The sequence below is a fragment of the Schistocerca cancellata genome, chromosome 1 (assembly GCF_023864275.1).
Source record: "Schistocerca cancellata isolate TAMUIC-IGC-003103 chromosome 1, iqSchCanc2.1, whole genome shotgun sequence".
Lineage (NCBI taxonomy): Eukaryota > Metazoa > Arthropoda > Insecta > Orthoptera > Acrididae > Schistocerca > Schistocerca cancellata.
Genome location: NC_064626.1, coordinates 722,532,262 through 722,549,960, shown reverse-complemented (window position 1 = coordinate 722,549,960; position 17,699 = coordinate 722,532,262). Strand labels below are relative to the sequence as shown.

The window sequence follows — 17,699 nt, the reverse complement described above, 5'->3', positions numbered from 1 at the left end:
GCTGAGAGTTGGCAAGAGGCTAATCGGCCTGTAGTGCTACGGGAATAGAGGGTCTTTCCCTGGTTTGTGTATCGCGACCACTTCCGCATGTTTCCAGCAAGCTGGGAAAACACGGGATCGAGTAATCTCGTTGAGGACGTTCGCGAGGTGTGTGATTGCTGTGGGTGGGAGATTTTTGACTGATTAGTGACACTATCGTGCCCTGGTGCCTTTTTTGTAGGGAGGAACCTGATTACTCTTGCCACGTCCTCGGGGGCAAAAAGTATGGGTTCGTCCTCTGGATCTTCCTCGGCATTGAGGAAGACAGTCAGTTGACGACTGACTACTTCTTCATGCTCTTCATCCTGGGGTTCTGCCGCTTGGAACTGCTTCTCGAAGGAGTCGGCGAGGGCGTTGGCCTTTCCAGCATGGCTGTAGACCAATCCCCGCTCGCCATGCAGTGGCGGCATCCTAGCGCGTCTTTTTGTAAACTGTTTGGTCGCTTGCCATAGTGTATGTTCGTCTACTTTGAGAGCTGTGAGGCGGTTTTGCCATTGCTGGTTTCTGTGCTCATTGAGCGCTACCTTCAGTTCTCTCTGTAGACGATTGAGCAGCCTCCTGGTGGCCTGATTTCTGGTGATCTTCCACTCTTTTGCCACTCTGTTCTTATGTCGAATTTGAGCTAGCAAGTGTTCCGGGAGCTGTATTTGCGGCGGTGGGCCATCCTTTTGTGGAGGGGTGGCTTCTTCCGCTGCCTGCAAGATGGTGCCTGTTAGGTCTTGTAGCGCTTGTTCAACTGTTTCGGCAGTAGGTGGCGGAGCGCGAGCGATATCAGAGGCGACAGTTTCTTGGTATCGCTCGCAGGCTGTACGTTTGTACGACGTCTCGTACCGTGGGAGTGCTACCCATTCTCCCATATCGACCTCCAGAATCACTGGGTTGTGGTCGGAGGACATTCCGTTGATTGTCCTTGCGGCCACAAACCCTGCGATCCTCCTAGTGAGAGCTATGTCTAACACGTCGGGCCTGCCTCCATTTTTTGGAAAATGTGTGGGCTCGACTGGACCCCATGTTTCGAAGTGGTGGGTGCGCGCTAGTTGCAGTTTGGCGCCTGCTCTGGAGATTACTCTAGAATTCCAATCAGGATGTTTGGCATTGAAGTCTCCCCCTATTATGAGTTTTCCTCCAATTTGCCCTAGAGCAGCTATGTCTCCCTCATCTATCTGGTCATTTGGGGGTCGGTAGACTGCAACAATTGTTAGGGGTCCAGTGGCAGTGGTTACTTCCACCGCCACTGCTTCGATTTTGTTGGTAGCTGGTAAGAATACCTGGTGGTGGGGGATCCCTCTTTTTACATATATGGCCACTCCTCCAACTGGGGTTGGCCTGTCTTTACGGTAGCTAACGTAGTTGGGAACTGTCGCTTTTATTCCCTGTTTTATGTGGGTTTCCCCCATCATGCATATGTCGATGGAGAACTCCTTCATGAGTTCTCTGAACTCAACCTCTTGATTAACAATTCCGTCTGCGTTAAAGATGCACATTGTCAGGCCTTGAATATTCGGTCGTCTATTCATGATGGGGTTTTGATACTACTGAGGAAGTCGCAGAGGGGAGCGACTGCTGGACTGTTGCCTGAAGGGCGACGAGGATCTGTGTGTTCTGCTTCTGGGCTTCCCTGAATTCCTTCATCATTTCCATGACGAGGTTCATGGTCTGCACCATTACGCCTAACACCTGATCCATGGGGGGGGGGGGGGGGGGGGGGAGTGTGTGTGGGGTTCCCTAGAGCTTCCTCCGTCATGGTGGACCTGGTCGTTGTTGCCGTGTGTTTCCCGGTGTTTTTCTCGTGATAGTGTCTGGTGTTGTGATGATTGGGCCACGCTTTCATGGTACCTTGGAGGAGAAACCACTTCCGCATAAGTCGCCCTCAGTGTGTCCGGCCTTGGTTTTACCCAGGCCTTGTCCGTGTGTGTTGTCATGTTTTGTTTTCTTGTGTGTCTGGGTGGGTTTATGGTGTTTTGTTTGTGTGTGGGGGGGGGCGGCCTTTGCGCCCTTTGCTGTTGTGTGTGTCGTTTGTGGACCTCACAACCTTGGTAACCCGCTGTGTGGTTTTTGCCACACAGCGCGCACCTTATTTGTGGGTCCGTGTATAGTAGTGTACATGTTCTTGTGTCGTGGGCCTCAGTGCACTTCCTGCACCTTACTGGCATGGTGCAGTAGGCGGCGATGTGATTCAGGCCCTGACACCTGAAGCACTGCACTGTCTTGTTCTTACGGCGCAACGGTTCAGTGGTGACAGGCACAGCGAAAACCATTTTTATCTCCCTTTTGTTCTGGGGGATGTCCGGGAGTGTGGCCTGGTATAGTGGCCACTTGCTGTTGATGTTGCCCATCTGCTGGACCCCCTTGACGACGTACCCCTGGGCAGTCAAATCTGTTTTGATCGCCTGGGGGGACACTCGTCTTGGAAGGTCTCTTATCACTATGTTTCTATTTCTTGTTTTAGTTGTGGGGAACGTGTAGGGGGGTATGTTTTTGTTTTTAAAAAGTGTTTTGACTGTGGAGTAGTTTTCAGGTGTGTGTAATGTGATTTTAATCTTGTCTCCACCAGCAGGTTTTGCCTGAAAACTGCCTCCCCCGATTTCTGCTTTCAACAGTTCGAAGAGCTCTTCATAGCTTTGTGAAAACTCTGCGACAATCGCGGGGAGGTGGTGGGCGACTTGGTTCTGTGTTTGTGTTGTGTTTTCTGTTGTCTCTGGCTCATCAGCAACCGCCTGAAATCTGTTCAGGGTGGGTTCCACTCCCCGGGCTGGCGGAAGCTTCGGCTGGCGAAACGTTTTTCTCGCCAGCACGAAACCATCCGAATCCTGCCCGGTTTCGCGGTTCCCTTCGAGTGCCGGTGTTTCCTGGTCCCCTCCCAGTGCGACGACAGGTGCTGTTGGGGGCGCTGGCTCCTCAGAGGGTGTGGAAGTGGTTGGGGTGGGGATGGTGGATTTCTTCTTCCCCTTGGAGTGCTTCTTCTTCCTATCCTTCCTTACTCGCCACTGGTTGGATGTGTTGGACTTGAGTGGGGGGGGGGGGGGGGATTTAAGGTATTTGGAGCGGGTGGAAGACTGAGACGAGGGGGTGGGTTTGGGGAGGATTTTGGTCGGCAGACGGGGCATCTGCTTGCCATTTTTCATGGACGCAATGTAGTCTGGGAAGTGTGCCGGTGGCGTTGGCAAGCAGGAGCGGAGTTAGGACGAGGTTAGGAGGGGCAGGATCGCAAGTACTGACAATGTATTTCGTTGTCGGCGTACTGTGTATGACTGCATTTTTTTGTGTATTTCTCGCCATGTCCGGAGCGGAGTGTGGGGCTGCTGCCAGGGGGGTGCCAGTTACAGCCATCGTTGACACCGTTAGGTGGCCCGGCTGCATTGCTGGCCCTATTTTCCTAGTGGCCGCGGAGGTCTGATCGGCGGCGACGGAAACCTTCTCTGCGGTTCCGCGGCCGGCTGCCAGGTCCTGGCCCACATTTTCCCTAACCTTGGGGGGGGGGGGGGGGGGCAGAGCCTAGCTCTGCGGCAGCTGAAGTGCTCGAGACCGCCGGAGACGCGGCACGCGGCAACAAAAAGACGCGCCTCTTGTCGACAGCGGTGGACCGCTTCGACCCCAAGGCACCACTGGAGCTCGACATCCCGCAATTCGAAGAAGAAAACACGACAATTCTGCTGCCGGGCGTCGCCAAAAATATCCTGCCCGCCGTAATTCCTCACTGCAGACCTTGACTAGGTTCCCGCCGATGCTTTAATAAAAGCAAAGCCGAAGATATCCCTGGTGTGTCACCCGTACAAGCGGGGGCCTATGACTGACAGTACGCGAGTGAGAGGAGCGATGCTCAACCCTCGACTGCAACTCAGCGAGTGACGCTATGGCTGCTCAGAGGGAACTGGGTTCGGTCGCGGCGGCGGCCGATTTAAATACCCTCCGCTCGCGGCGCGCTCCCTCCGTTGTCCGCGCCCCGCGCCACGGTCGCGCCGTGGAACAGATTGCGGCGGCGTCTGAGATGACGTCGGTGTGATGGATCTGTCCGCCGTGGTCGTCACAACTATACGTTTGCTCGATTTACTCTTGATTAACCGAATCGCCAGTCCGCAGCTCGTGGTCGTGCGGTAGCGTTCTCGCTTCCCACGCCCGGGTTCCCGGGTTCGATTCCCGGCGGGGTCAGGGATTTTCTCTGCCTCGTGATGACTGGGTGTTGTGTGCTGTCCTTAGGTTAGTTAGGTTTAAGTAGTTCTAAGTTCTAGGGGACTGATGACCATAGATGTTAAGTCCCATAGTGCTCAGAGCCATATGAACCATATATATGAACCGAATCGCTGGTTCCCAAGCCTTGCTAAGATTATAGCCACAGTCACGGTTTATGAGGTCGTCATTGGTGCGAATTTCGATAGCCTCTCTAACAACGCTGTCCCAGTATCTCGACGTCTGTACCAGAATCCTCGTGCGTTCATACTCCATAGCGTGATTTTCCGACAAACAATGTTCAGCGACCGCAAGTCGGCCAAATTCTGTGCTGAAATCTTGTTCCATATTCGGCCATAAGTCATCAATTGGCACACAGCACACAACAGCCTTTTATATTCCATAATTTCCCTCGACCAATTCAAATGTTTCTGTGTGGTGGCACTAACTGACACATAAGAATCTTTTATTTCAGCGAACACGTTCAACTGCAATAATACTGAAATAAATTCTCTTTTACGTTCAGAGATGATCGATTGTTACACCTTGCACTTCAAACTAATTATTAATAACAGGATATCAGCTGATCTGTTTTCTTCGCTTTACGTCACATCATTTCTGATGCCTTCCAACATAAATGGATTTCACATTTGTTTGAACCGCTTAAAATGGTTACAAGGAACGTGTTTAGTAAAACTGGCAGGCGTAAAAAAGTCCCGTTCATTCATCAAAGTTATATCACTTACATAACTGTTTACGTAGTTACCATCCTTGAATTCGTTTGCCTACTTTTAAGTTCCTTCTGCATCATTATATATATATATATATATATATATATATATAACATGCCGTACTTCCTTTCTCTTCATTTGCGGCTGCGTTTATTTTCATTGTTATCCCAAAAAGAATTCAAGTTACTGAGTTCGACAGCAGTATATGAGAACAAATATTTATTTTCTTAAACAAATCTTTCGAATTTAAGGAAAAACGCATCACATCTTCCTTCCGGCAACATTATGATAGCAATTTTCGGTTGTCATCTAGTTCTCAGTTTCTGTCTGTTTGGAACTGTAGTCTATTCTTCTGTTTATCGATTTCATTCTCAAAAGCCAGTTAGTAAACCTCAACTATAGCTGCACTCCTGTATTCGGTACCAATCTCTATGAATTCTGGTGCGTTTCATTCAATGGAACAAATGGTAAGTGTCCTTTCCCTTTGAGAAAGCAAAAAGTATGACTTTTAGGATTTATCATGCACATAGCAAATAATTTGTCAGATAGATACCATGGAAAATGAAGTGTTTTACTGTCTCACTTTGATGCTGATGACACCTTCTCTATTTTGCTGCTTCCAGCAAAAAGCTATATACAAATACGGAGACTGTATGAAGCTTCAATAATTATGTTGTCTAGAGATCTTTTCGAGAAAGTAATTGCCTTTCACTGTGTACTTACAGTAGATGTGTAGTAGGTGGAAGTAATTTTTAACTATTCTAACTTTTCTCATCTTGCAGAAATTCCTCGAGCATCGTCCTCGCCGAAAGCTACCGAAGTCCGTAGCGGGTCAGCCAAAGAGGGTAAGCACTGAAAGTTGTACGATATTATGACCTAAAAGTATTGCAAATTTTATTCGGTGCCCTCAGAATATGTGACTTTAGCAGTATTCCATCTTCAAGTTCAGACTTTACATTCACCAGAAATATTCGCTCCCGTTTCGTGATTTCTCAAATATTACAGCCTGTACCGAAGAAAGAGTAACCATTGTAAATATATTAAAATATTACTGAGTGTTCTCTCCAGAACGCACATTTACATCATTTCTAGGCGTGTCTGATTAATGGCGTTCTGTCGAGTTGTTGATTCCACTTTTATACACAATCATTTGATAACTCACTTAAAGTGATGCGAGCTGTACTGTTATGTCCACTCGCCGCCTGGAGTCCAGGCAGACTGCTTGGTACATAAACGTTGTAGCAGACAGTGGTGTATGAAAATGGAATCAACAACTCGACTGAACATCCGAAAGCACACCATTGATGTACAATTATATTTGTTTTCTAAACTTTCTGCGAGGACTCTACGAGTGATATATCAAAGGAAGCATTGAAACTCCAACGACGCAAATAAAAGCTTTGACTTATAAATAGGGTGGCTCAAACCTGTAGTCTCAGCATTGTACAGTTTTAAGAGGATCCTGAGCTGAGTATTCTGATGTCAGGAAGTAATAGCCAGAGATGGATCATATACTTTTTTATCGACGTGAACAACTTGTATCTTGTAACGAAAACTGAAGCTCATAGCGGTTGTCCAAAGTGAGCGCCGCAGTCTCGAGACTGCGTTACAACGCCGCATTAAGTTCTGCCACACTGTCTCAAGTGCCCCCGTTGCTTGTTGCAAAGTGAGAGAGACTACCAGGATTCTGGTACCTGTTCCTCTTCTGTTTCTATTTTGCTGCCATACACCGACGAAATCAGGCAAACCCATGGGCAGTTATCCACGATGACCCATCACGGATGATTGTGTATTATTTTTTTAAGGTAGCGACACAAACGTCAGTACAGTCCTCGTATCGCCCGACACATTCAGCTACGACGATTGATTCCTTATCGCCAAATACCTGGTTTACAATCATCTACCGTATGTATAACTGTAGTCCTAAAGAATTGAGACAATCCATGTATTAAGTCCCTTTTAACAGTTTCATTTTACATTAATTTTTACCCTGGCGAACAGTCACAAGAAACTAATTACACTTAAAATTTATTTCAGCAGTGCACAAGCAGTGTCTAGTTTTAATAACATCTGACTTGAGAACAATATGTAGTGTTAGATACCACGTAGAAGTTCACAGAGTTTGGTGTAATATGCTGGTGTTAGTAACTGTTAATTTACCAGTACTAGATTAGAACAGCTATTAACTCAATAGATAAATATCAAGGAGCATGTGAGCATAACTAATGTCTTTCCAGGACACGCACATAACCGGCTTCGCGAACGATAGGTCATTTTTCTTTCGATTTATTTTTGCACGAATTTGAAATGGTTGGTTAATAGAATAAGTAAGTGGCTTAGTAGTCCCCCCCCCCATGAACCATGGACCTTGCCGTTGGTGAGGAGGATTGCGTGCCTCAGCGATACAGATAGCAGTACCGTAGGTACAACCACAACGGAGGGGTATCTGTTGAGAGGCCAGACAAACGTGTGGTTCCTGAAGAGGGGCAGCAGCCTTTTCAGTAGTTGCAAGGGCAACAGTCTGGATGATTGACTGATCTGGCCTTGTAACAATAACCAAAACGGCCTTGCTGTGCTGGTACTGCGAACGGCTGAAAGCAAGGGGAAACTACGGCCGTAATTTTTCCCGAGGCATGCAGCTTTACTGTATGATTAAATGATGATGGCGTCCTCTTGGGTAAAATATTCCGGAGGTAAAATAGTCCCCCATTCGGATCTCCGGGCGGGGACTACTCAAGAGGATGTCGTTATCAGGAGAAAGAAAACTGGCGTTCTACGGATCGGAGCGTGGAATGTCAGATCCCTTAATCGGGCAGGTAGGTTAGAAAATTTAAAAAGGGAAATGGATAGGTTAAAGTTAGATATAGTGGGAATTAGTGAAGTTCGGTCGCAGGAGGAACAAGACTTCTGGTCAGGTGCCTACAGGGTTATAAACACAATATCAAATAGGGGTAATGCAGGAGTAGGTTTAATAATGAATAGGAAAATAGGAATGCGGGTAAGCTACTACAAACAACACAGCAAACGCATTGTTGTGGCCAAGATAGATACGAAGCCCACACCTACTACAGTAGTACAAGTTTATATGCCAACTAGCTCTGTAGATGACGACGAGATTGAAGAAATGTATGATGAAATAAAAGAAATTATTCAGATAGTGAAGGGAGACGAAAATTTAATAGTCATGGGTGACTGGAATTCGAGTGTAGGAAAAGGGAGAGAAGGAAACGTAGTAGGTGAATATGGATTGGGGCTAAGAAATGAAAGAGGAAGCCGCCTGATAGAATTTTGCACAGACCACAACTTAATCATAGCTAACACTTGGTTTAAGAATCATGATAGAAGGTTGTATACATGGAAGAACCCTGGAGATACTAAAAGGTATCAGATAGATTATATAATGGTAAGACAGAGATTTAGGAACCAGGTTTTAAATTGTAAGACATTTCCAGGGGCAGATGTGGACTCTGACCACAATCTATTGGTTATGACCTGTAGATTAAAACTGAAGAAACTGCAAAAAGATGGGAATTTAAGGAGATGGGACCTGGATAAACTGAAAGAACAAGAGGTTGTACAGAGTTTCAGGGAGAGCATAAGGGAACAATTGAAAGGAATGGGTGAAAGAAATACAGTAGAAGAAGAATGGGTAGCTCTGAGGGATGAAGTAGTAAAGGCAGCAGAGGATCAAGTAGGTAAAAAGAAGAGGGTTAGTAGAAATCCTTGGGTAACAGAAGAAATATTGAATTTAATTGATGAAAGGAGAAAATATAAAAATGCAGTAAATGAAGCAGGCAGAAAGGAATACAAACGTCTCAAAAATGAGATCGACAGGAAGTGCAAAATGGCTAAGCAGACATGGCTAGAGGACAAATGTAAGGATGTAGAGGCTTATCTCACTAGGGGTAAGATAGATACTGCCTACAGGAAAATTAAAGAGACCTTTGGAGATAAGAGAACCACTTGTATGAACATCAAGAGCTCAGATGGAAACCCAGTTCTAAGCAAAGAAGGGAAAGCAGAAAGGTGGAAGGAGTATATAGAGGGTCTATACAAGAGCGATGCACTTGAGGACAATATTATGGAAATGGAAGAGGGTGTAGATGAAGATGAAATGGGAGATACGATACTGCGTGAAGAGTTTGACAGAGCACTGAAAGACCTGAGTCGAAACAAGGCCCCCGGAGTAGACAACATTCCATTGGAACTACTGACGGCCTTGGGAGAGCCAGTCCTGACAAAACTCTACCACCTGGTGAGCAAGATGTATGAAACATGCGAAATACCCTCAGATTTCAAGAAGAATGTAATAATTCCAATCCCAAAGAAAGCAGGTGTTGACAGATGTGAAAATTACCGAACAATCAGTTTAATAAGCCACAGCTGCAAAGTACTAACACGAATTCTTTACAGACGAATGGAAAAACTAGTAGAAGCTGACCTTGGGGAAGATCAGTTTGGATTCCGTAGAAATACTGGAACACGTGAGGCAATACTGACCTTACGACTTATCTTAGAAGTAAGATTAAGGAAAGGCAAACCTACGTTTCTAGCATTTGTAGACTTAGAGAAAGCTTTTGATAATGCTGACTGGAATACTCTCTTTCAAATTCTAAAGGTGGCAGGGGTAAAATACAGGGAGCGAAAGGCTATTTACAACTTGTACAGAAACCAGATGGCAGTTATAAGAGTTGAGGGACATGAAAGGGAAGCAGTGGTTGGGAAGGGAGTAAGACAGGGTTGTAGCCTCTCCCCGATGTTATTCAATCTCTATATTGAGCAAGCAGTAAAGGAAACAAAAGAAAAATTTGGAGTAGGTATTAAAATGCATGGAGAAGAAATAAAAACTTTGAGGTTCGCCGATGACATTGTAATTCTGTCAGAGACAGCAAAGGACTTGGAAGAGCAGTTGAACGGAATGGATGGTGTCTTGAAGGGAGGATATAAGATGAACATCAACAAAAGCAAAACGAGGATAATGGAATGTAGTCGAATTAAGTCGGGTGATGTTGAGGGTATTAGATTAGGAAATGAGACACTTAAAGTAGTAAAGGAGTTTTGCTATTTGGGGAGCAAAATAACTGATGATGGTCGAAGTAGAGAGGATATAAAATGTAGACTGGCAATGGCAAGGAAAGCGTTTCTGAAGAAGAGAAATTTGTTAACATCGAGTATAGATTTAAGTGTCAGGAAGTTATTTCTGAAAGTATTTGTATGGAGTGTAGCCATGTATGGAAGTGAAACATGGACGGTAAATAGTTTGGACAAGAAGAGAATAGAAGCTTTCGAAATGTGGTGCTACAGAAGAATGCTGAAGATTAGATGGGTAGATCACATAACTAATGAGGAAGTATTGAATAGGATTGGGGAGAAGAGAAGTTTGTGGCACAACTTGACCAGAAGAAGGGATCGGTTGGTAGGACATGTTCTGAGGCATCAAGGGATCACCAATTTAGTATTGGAGGGCAGCGTGGAGGGTAAAAATCGTAGGGGGAGACCAAGAGATGAATACACTAAGCAGATTCAGAAGGATGTAGGTTGCAGTAGGTACTGGGAGATGAAGAAGCTTGCACAGGATAGAGTAGCATGGAGAGCTGCATCAAACCAGTCTCAGGACTGAAGACCACAACAACAACAAGTGGCTTAGTGATAGAGTGGAGGTCACGATATCGATCTCTGGTTAGTCTAGGATTTTTATTCGTTACTTATCACTGCTGTCACCTATGACAGTATTGATAATGTAAACGAGTCGCTTGGTTCGGAGTCCACGCTAAATTGCAAGTTCCTCAATAACTGGCTGTGTAAGTCAGGGAGGAAGGGAATGGCAACCCACACCTATAGGCCCACAACAAGTGAAGCTCTGTGATATTCAAACCATCCTTCGGGTTGATGATAGCTATGCCTCTTTTCCTAAGTTACACTGACGAGCCAGGACATTTTGTTCATCTGAATAATAGCGTCTTGTTTCACCTTTTAAACGCAGCATAACAGCGATTTTGCGTAATATGCATTCGACTTGCGTTTTGTAAGGTTCCGGATGTATATAGCACCAGATATCTGTGCATTTCCAGCAGCTGGTGCAGAGGTGATGCCCTATAGCCTCCCAGATGTGTTTCATCGGGTTAGGATAAGGCTAGTTCTTCGACCAAGACATCAACGAGAATTCATTATGATGCTCCTCAAACCGCCATAGCACAGTCGTTGCCTTGTGACGCAGACAGCTATCCTGTTCAGAATGAGATTTTCACTCTTCAGCGGAGTGTGCGCTGATATGAAACTTCCTGACAGATTAAAACCGTGTGCCGGACCGAGACTCGAACTCGGGACCTTCGCCTTTCGCGGACAAGTGCTCTACCAACTGAGATACCCAAGCACGACTCACGCCCCGTCCTTACAGCTGGCAGAAGTAAAGCTGTGAGGACGGGGCGTGAGTCGTGCTTGGATAGCTCAGTTGGTAGAGCACTTGCCCGCGAAAGGCAAAGGTCCCGAGTTCGAGTCTCGGTCCGGCACATAGTTTTAATCTGACAGGAAGTTTCATATCAGCGCACACTCCGCTGCAGAGTGAACATCTCATTCTGGAAACATCGCCCAGGCCGTCGCTAAGCCATGTCTCCGCAATATCCTTTCTTTCTGCAAAGTTCGCAGGAGAGCTTCTGTAAAGTTTGGAAGGTAGGAGACGAGGTACTGCCAGAAGTAAAGCTGTAAGGACGGGGCGTCAGTCGTGCTTGGGTAGATCAGCTGGTAGAGCACTTGCCCACGAAAGGCAAAGGTCCCGAGTTCGAGTCTCGGTCCGGCACACCGTTTTAATCTGCCAGGAAGTCTCATATCAGCGCACACTCCGCTGCAGAGTGAAAATCTCATTCTGGAAGTATCCCTGGTGTGTTTCGGATCACATCACATGCAACTACAATTCTGGCAACTAATTCCATCTCCGCATCCCCTTGGGTTTCATACACAAGTAACTTTAGTCATCTCGATAGGAAATACTCTCGGGGATTCACGGCAGCTGACCTCGCTGGGCATGAAATAGGAACTTCCCTACCTATCCAGCGACCAGGAAATACTTCCTAGTAATCAGACTCGTCCTCATCGTTTACTTGTAGGAAATTCAGAATGTACATGTCAATAAAGAGCACAATGCTCGAAAACAGTAATGCTAGGCAAAGCGGTAGACAAGTTTACTTCCATATCTCCTTAAGCTTTCTTCTTCGACCCCACCTTCCCTACCTCAAATTGTTCAGTGGGGCAGACTCTATGTCCTGTTACATTTTTGCACGCACTTACAGAAACACCCTGCATACTCGCTTGTACAATTCTCACCCTTTCTATCCCTACTGGTATTAACATTACGTTAAGCAGAAGTATTTAACCGCGGCTGACACATGGAGCCAATGCTAGTTTAGTAATATTGGTTGAACATAATGGTATTCAAAATGAAACAGGAAAGGAATGAAAGTTACTTTATTTCATTAGGTTTTAGCGAAATGATTGACGAAAAGGCGTCAAATTATGAAAAGAATTATATTCACTAAGAATAAGCCAAATGTTTATCCGAAATCACTGTAGTTCAGCGTTCGATTATTCATTTGTTAGTTACGAGTATTTTTGTCGTTGAATCTACCGGGATCTTTTTCCTTGTGTCTCTGTTAATCGTTAGTGAAATGTGATTGACGAAAACGTTCTGATCTATTTGATATTACATGCCGTTAGTAAAGTCTGAATGAAGAAACAGCGCAAACATCGTATTATACCTGACGAATGAAACAATAAATGCATTTTCACATGTACGGTAAAAATCGTAAGTCACACAGAATATAGCTTTTCCTAAGAGTATATATTCCTCAATATTTCGCGGATTTTTGCTCGCTACTACGGTGGCCTTGAAGCCTTCCCAGATACAAATATTTTGGTCTGGAAAACATGGAGTATAGCAGAGACTACAGGACTCTTGGCTAAGGTTCCTTATGGTACGCTTGTTCCAAGTATGCCATTTGTTTTGAATACCAGAAGAAAGAAGAAATTGAATGCTGATGAGTACCTGTTTATATGGGCTAAAGTTGGTCGCGCAAACCTGTCCGACCTACTTTGTGCCGTCCAGCTGCACACAGCCGTCACTCCTGCAATGTTGGGACATGTGGACTCTCTCTTTGGAGGTGACCGACGAATCACAATCAAAAACCTCTCGGCTCAACTGGATGTCTCTGTTGGTAGTGTTGAGCACGCAAAAGTGTGTACCCACTGGGTTCCCTGACGCCTAATGGAAGACCATAAGGAGCAGCGGAGGTCCCTCTGTGCGGAATTTCTTGGGCGTTACAAGGCTGATCGTAACAATTTTTTTTTTTTTTTTTTTGTGGAACATCTTCACAGTCGATGAGACATGGGTTCATCACTTCTAACCGGAAACAAAACGGCAATAAATGGAGTGGCGTGGAACGACCTCTCCTCCAAAGAAAATGTTCAAAGCGACACCCTCAGCCGGTGAAGTCATGGCGAAGGCCTTCTGGGAGTCTGAAGGGATTATTCTATTTTGTGTCCTCCCTCATGGTGCAACGATCAGCTCTGAAGGTTTAATGTTGCCCTCAGGAAACTGAAGAAAAAGTTCAATGTCTTTGTCACCACAAAAATGCAAATGTACTTCTTCTTCTCCATGACAACTTGAGGCCTCACACAAGTATTTGCAGCCGGCCGGTGTGACCATGCGGTTCTAGGCGTTTCAGTCTGGAACCGCGTGACCGCTACGGTCACAGGTTCGAATCCTGCCTCGGGCATGGATATGTGTGATGTCCTTAGGTTAGTTAGGTTTAATTAGTTCTAAGTTCTACGCAACTGATGACCTCAGAAGTTAAGTAGCATAGTGCTCAGAGCCATTTGAACCATTTGAACAAGTATTTGCACTGAGAGGAGCTCACAAAACTTCATTACACTGTTCTTCAAAAATTGTTCAAATTGCTCTGAGCACTATGGGACTTAACTTCTGAGATCATCAGTCCTCTAGAACTTAGAACTACTTAAACCTAACTAACCTAAGGACATCACACACATCCATGCCCGAGGCAGGATTCGATCCTGCGACCGTAGCGGTCGCGCGGTTCCGGACTGTAGCGCCTAGAACCGCCACTATTTTTTGCCACTGGTGTACTTTACATACGACCAGAATCTCTTTGGGCTTTCTACCATATTTTGAGACAATATTTCATTGTGGAAACTATTAAAAGCAACTCTCATTGCCGTCCGCACTAAATTTCGAGCTTCCGTGAAACTTAGCCAGTCTTGGGGATTTTGCGTTCTTCTGACTTTGTCATGCTTTTTTCGTTGCTTCTGAAACAGTGTTCTGACATGTTTTGTGTACCATGGTGGATCAGTCCTGTCTCTTATTAACTTATGCGGTATGAATCTATCCATTGCTGTCGATACTGTATCTCTGAATTTGAGCCATATCTGAGCTACACTTACATAATTAGCTTGGAAGGAATGGAGACTCTCTGTTAGGAAGGCATCAAGCGAATTTTTATCTACTGTTTTACAGAGATGTATTTTGCGTTTATTTTTAGTGGTTTTGATTGATATGGTTTTGAGCCTCGCTACAATGACCTTGTGTTCACTAATCCCTGTATCCGTCATGACGCTCTCTATTAGATCGGGATTATTTGTGGCTAAGAGGTCAAGTGCGTTTTCGCAACCATTTACAATTCGTGTGGGCTCATGAACTAATTGTTCGAAGTAATTCTCAGAGAAAGCATTTAGTATAATTTCGGAAGATGTTGTCTGTCCACCACCAGACTTGAACATACATTTTCGCCAACAAATTGAGGGTAGATTATGTTGAAAATAGGATTTTGTAGCCAAAAGAGTGGGCAATAATATGGTGTATTAGAATCTTGAATAAAACCAACCTGCTTTTGGATAAAAATGTGTTACTTATTGAACGCCCGTCCTTCTACGGCTGATGAACTCAGGCATACAGATGGAACAACATGGAATAACATATTCATATCTCTCATCCAATCTCAGTTCGACTCGATTTCCAGCTGTTGTTGCTCCCAGAAGCGGCAGCTATGCGTATTAAATTTCGCGGCTTGTGAACCCCCAAATTATCTACAAATTTAATCATGTATTCTTATCTTCTATTCTTCGTAATGTGGGAAGTTTTATGACCAGCATTGTAGATTTAACAGACTCTCTGGAGTTATTTCATACCACAGGGAAAATTCCTAAGCAGACCTCAACAGCGCAGACAATATATGTTCGGTCACTAATGACTTCGATGCAGATGGGGCACAACCACAGCCACGTAAGGCACGCGGTGTCCACGTTCTGTGGGATGCAGATGGCTTCCCTTTGCCTGGTGCTGGGTTTGCTAGGAAAGGAAAAGTAAAAGCGACACGGGATGAAGGAGAAAGTCCGGAAGGAAGAAGCTCCCGCTGGCCGGCGATTAGGAGAGCGGGCGTGCCCCGGTCGAGCGGCGCGGCGCGGCGCTGCGCGGAATTAATTCGCGCGGCTTTATAAATCAGCCGTTTCATTAAGGTAATTACGGGCGTCGCGTGCGCAGGGGGAGACCAATTCCAGGGCTAAGTGCCGCCGTATATCTGTCGCCGCCCGCCGTGTTTCGCAGCGCCGCCCCTCTGTTGTGCTACACGCGCGCTCCCCCGCTGCTCGCCGGAAAACATTGTCTTCCGCCAGTTGCGGAAGTTGCGTCGCTGCTCCCAGCTACTTAGCACATGCTGCTGTGTCTCCGCTAACTTGTCCTGAGAGCACAAGGCCTTAACATAGACCTCATCGCCTGGGTCTGTAAGAGCGCCCCGCAAAAATATCCACCCACGAAGTCGTGCTATCTCTCATGTCGTGGCGTTCAGGGGATGCACAAAATGAAGAAGATATACGCCTTATATGCCACAAACCCGCGTTTACCATCCAGAACGATGTCGATTTTTCTTTGAATCGACGAGTATAAATCCTGAATGATGGTCAACGAGATTTATTACTCTTTAAGTTAAATTCGTACAAAAGTAGAAAAAATAAAAAATAAAAAAGTACAGGAGTAAGCCACTGTAAAGAACGCTGGGAATTATTTGTCTGAAAAGGTTAGGTAAGATTTTCTATCCAGCATTTCAAATGGTTCAAAAGGCTCCGACCACTATGGGACTTAACATCGGAGGTCATCAGTCCCCTAGAACTTAGAACTACTTAAACCTAATCAACCTAAGGACATCACACACATCCATGCCCGAGGCAGGATTCGAACCTGCGACCATAGCGCTATCCAGCATTTATCCATTCGTCAGTAATGATGTCGACAGTGAAGAAATATTAAATCCTGAAAATAAACCGCATAACGCAATATTGGATGCTCTGCTCACAGTCCTAGATAAACACAGCCGCGGTAAATAAAGTTAATACAACGGGGAACGACGAGGTCGATTTTGATCTGATGACGACATATGCCACATGGGGGATAGTGAACGTACTGATAAAGGTTTCAACGTCTTCCGCCAACACATAGCGTATCGGCATAGCTACCAAAGCGTCATTTGAGCCAACCCCTTAATACGGAAATGCTCAAAGCCAGAATGATCAATGTAGTGGAAACGTGTGAAGCAAGCAGGCAGCCATGCCACGGAAACGCATTCGTGCTTCCTACAGGCCAGCGAGGTAGTTTGAAAGTGAAACTTCCTGACAGATTAAAACTGTGTGCCGGACCGAGAGTCGAACTCGAGACTACACAAGCACGACTCACGACCCGTCCTCACAGCTTCAATTCTGCCAGTATCTCGTCTCCTACCCTCCAAACTTCACAGAAGCTCTTCTGCGAACCTTGCAGAACTAGCACTCCTGGAAGAACTGAAGCTGTGAGGACGGGTCGTGAGTCGTGCTTGGGTAGCTCAGTTGGTAGAGCACTTGCCCGCGAAAGGCAAAGGTCCCGAGTTCGAGTCTCGGTCCGGCACACGGTATTAATCTGTCAGGAAGTTTGATATCAGCGCACACTCCACTGCCGAGTGAAAATCTCATTCTGGAAACATCCCCTAGGCTATGGCTAACCTATGTCTCCTCAATATCCTTCCTTCAAGGAGTGCAAGTTCTGCAAGGTTCGCAGAAGAGCTTCAGTGAATTTTGGAAGGTAGGAGACGAGGTACTGGCAGAATTGAAGCTGTGGCGACGGGTCGTGATTCGTGCTTGGGTAGCTCATTTGGTAGAGCACTTGCCCGAGAAATGAAAAGGTCCCGAGTTCGAGTTCGGTCCGGCACACAGTTTTATTCTGTCAGGAAGTTTCATATCAGCCCACACTCCACTGCAGAGTGAAAATCTCATTCTAGTTTGAAAGTGATCCAACAGTGGCCTTCCGAGAGGTGGGATGGTCCTTTCGGAGAATTGCCACACAAGTTGGACGAGTTGTGTCAGTTGTGCAACGATGCTGGTCATGTCAACATTCGCACACCAGCAGGCGAGGCTCTGGACGTCCACACGGCACAGACGCCCACCAGAATCGTCGTATTGTAAGGGAAGCAGTGGCAGTTCGTACAGCAATCACAACACAGATAAGAGGGCTCGTGAGCCCAGATGTGTCAACACCAAGTATTGCGAACCGGCATTAGCAGCGGGACTATGGACACGCACACTTCTAGCCCGTCTTAAACTCACACCGGAGCATCGACTTGCTCTGGTCGACTGGTGCCGTCATAGTATCACTTGGAAGATAGAATGGCCCGTCGTGGTCTTCAGCGAGGTAAGCAGATTCTACCTGCACGCAAGTGACCACTGTTTACG

At 45.9% G+C, this 17,699-nt stretch overlaps 1 protein-coding gene and 1 non-coding gene across 2 annotated transcripts in view; both read left to right on the top strand.

Annotated features, from left to right (window-relative positions):
• Window positions 1–17,699, top strand: part of LOC126097489 (lachesin-like) — a 411,009-nt gene that overhangs the window by 289,964 nt on the left and 103,346 nt on the right. Inside the window, exon 6 of the mRNA XM_049910594.1 lies at window positions 5,720–5,782. Coding sequence (XP_049766551.1) covers window positions 5,720–5,782 — 63 coding nt within the window. The remainder of the gene's footprint in view (window positions 1–5,719; window positions 5,783–17,699) is intronic.
• Trnas-cga (transfer RNA serine (anticodon CGA)) lies at window positions 11,373–11,447 on the top strand. The gene has a single exon. It is a non-coding gene; the product is annotated as a tRNA-Ser (tRNA).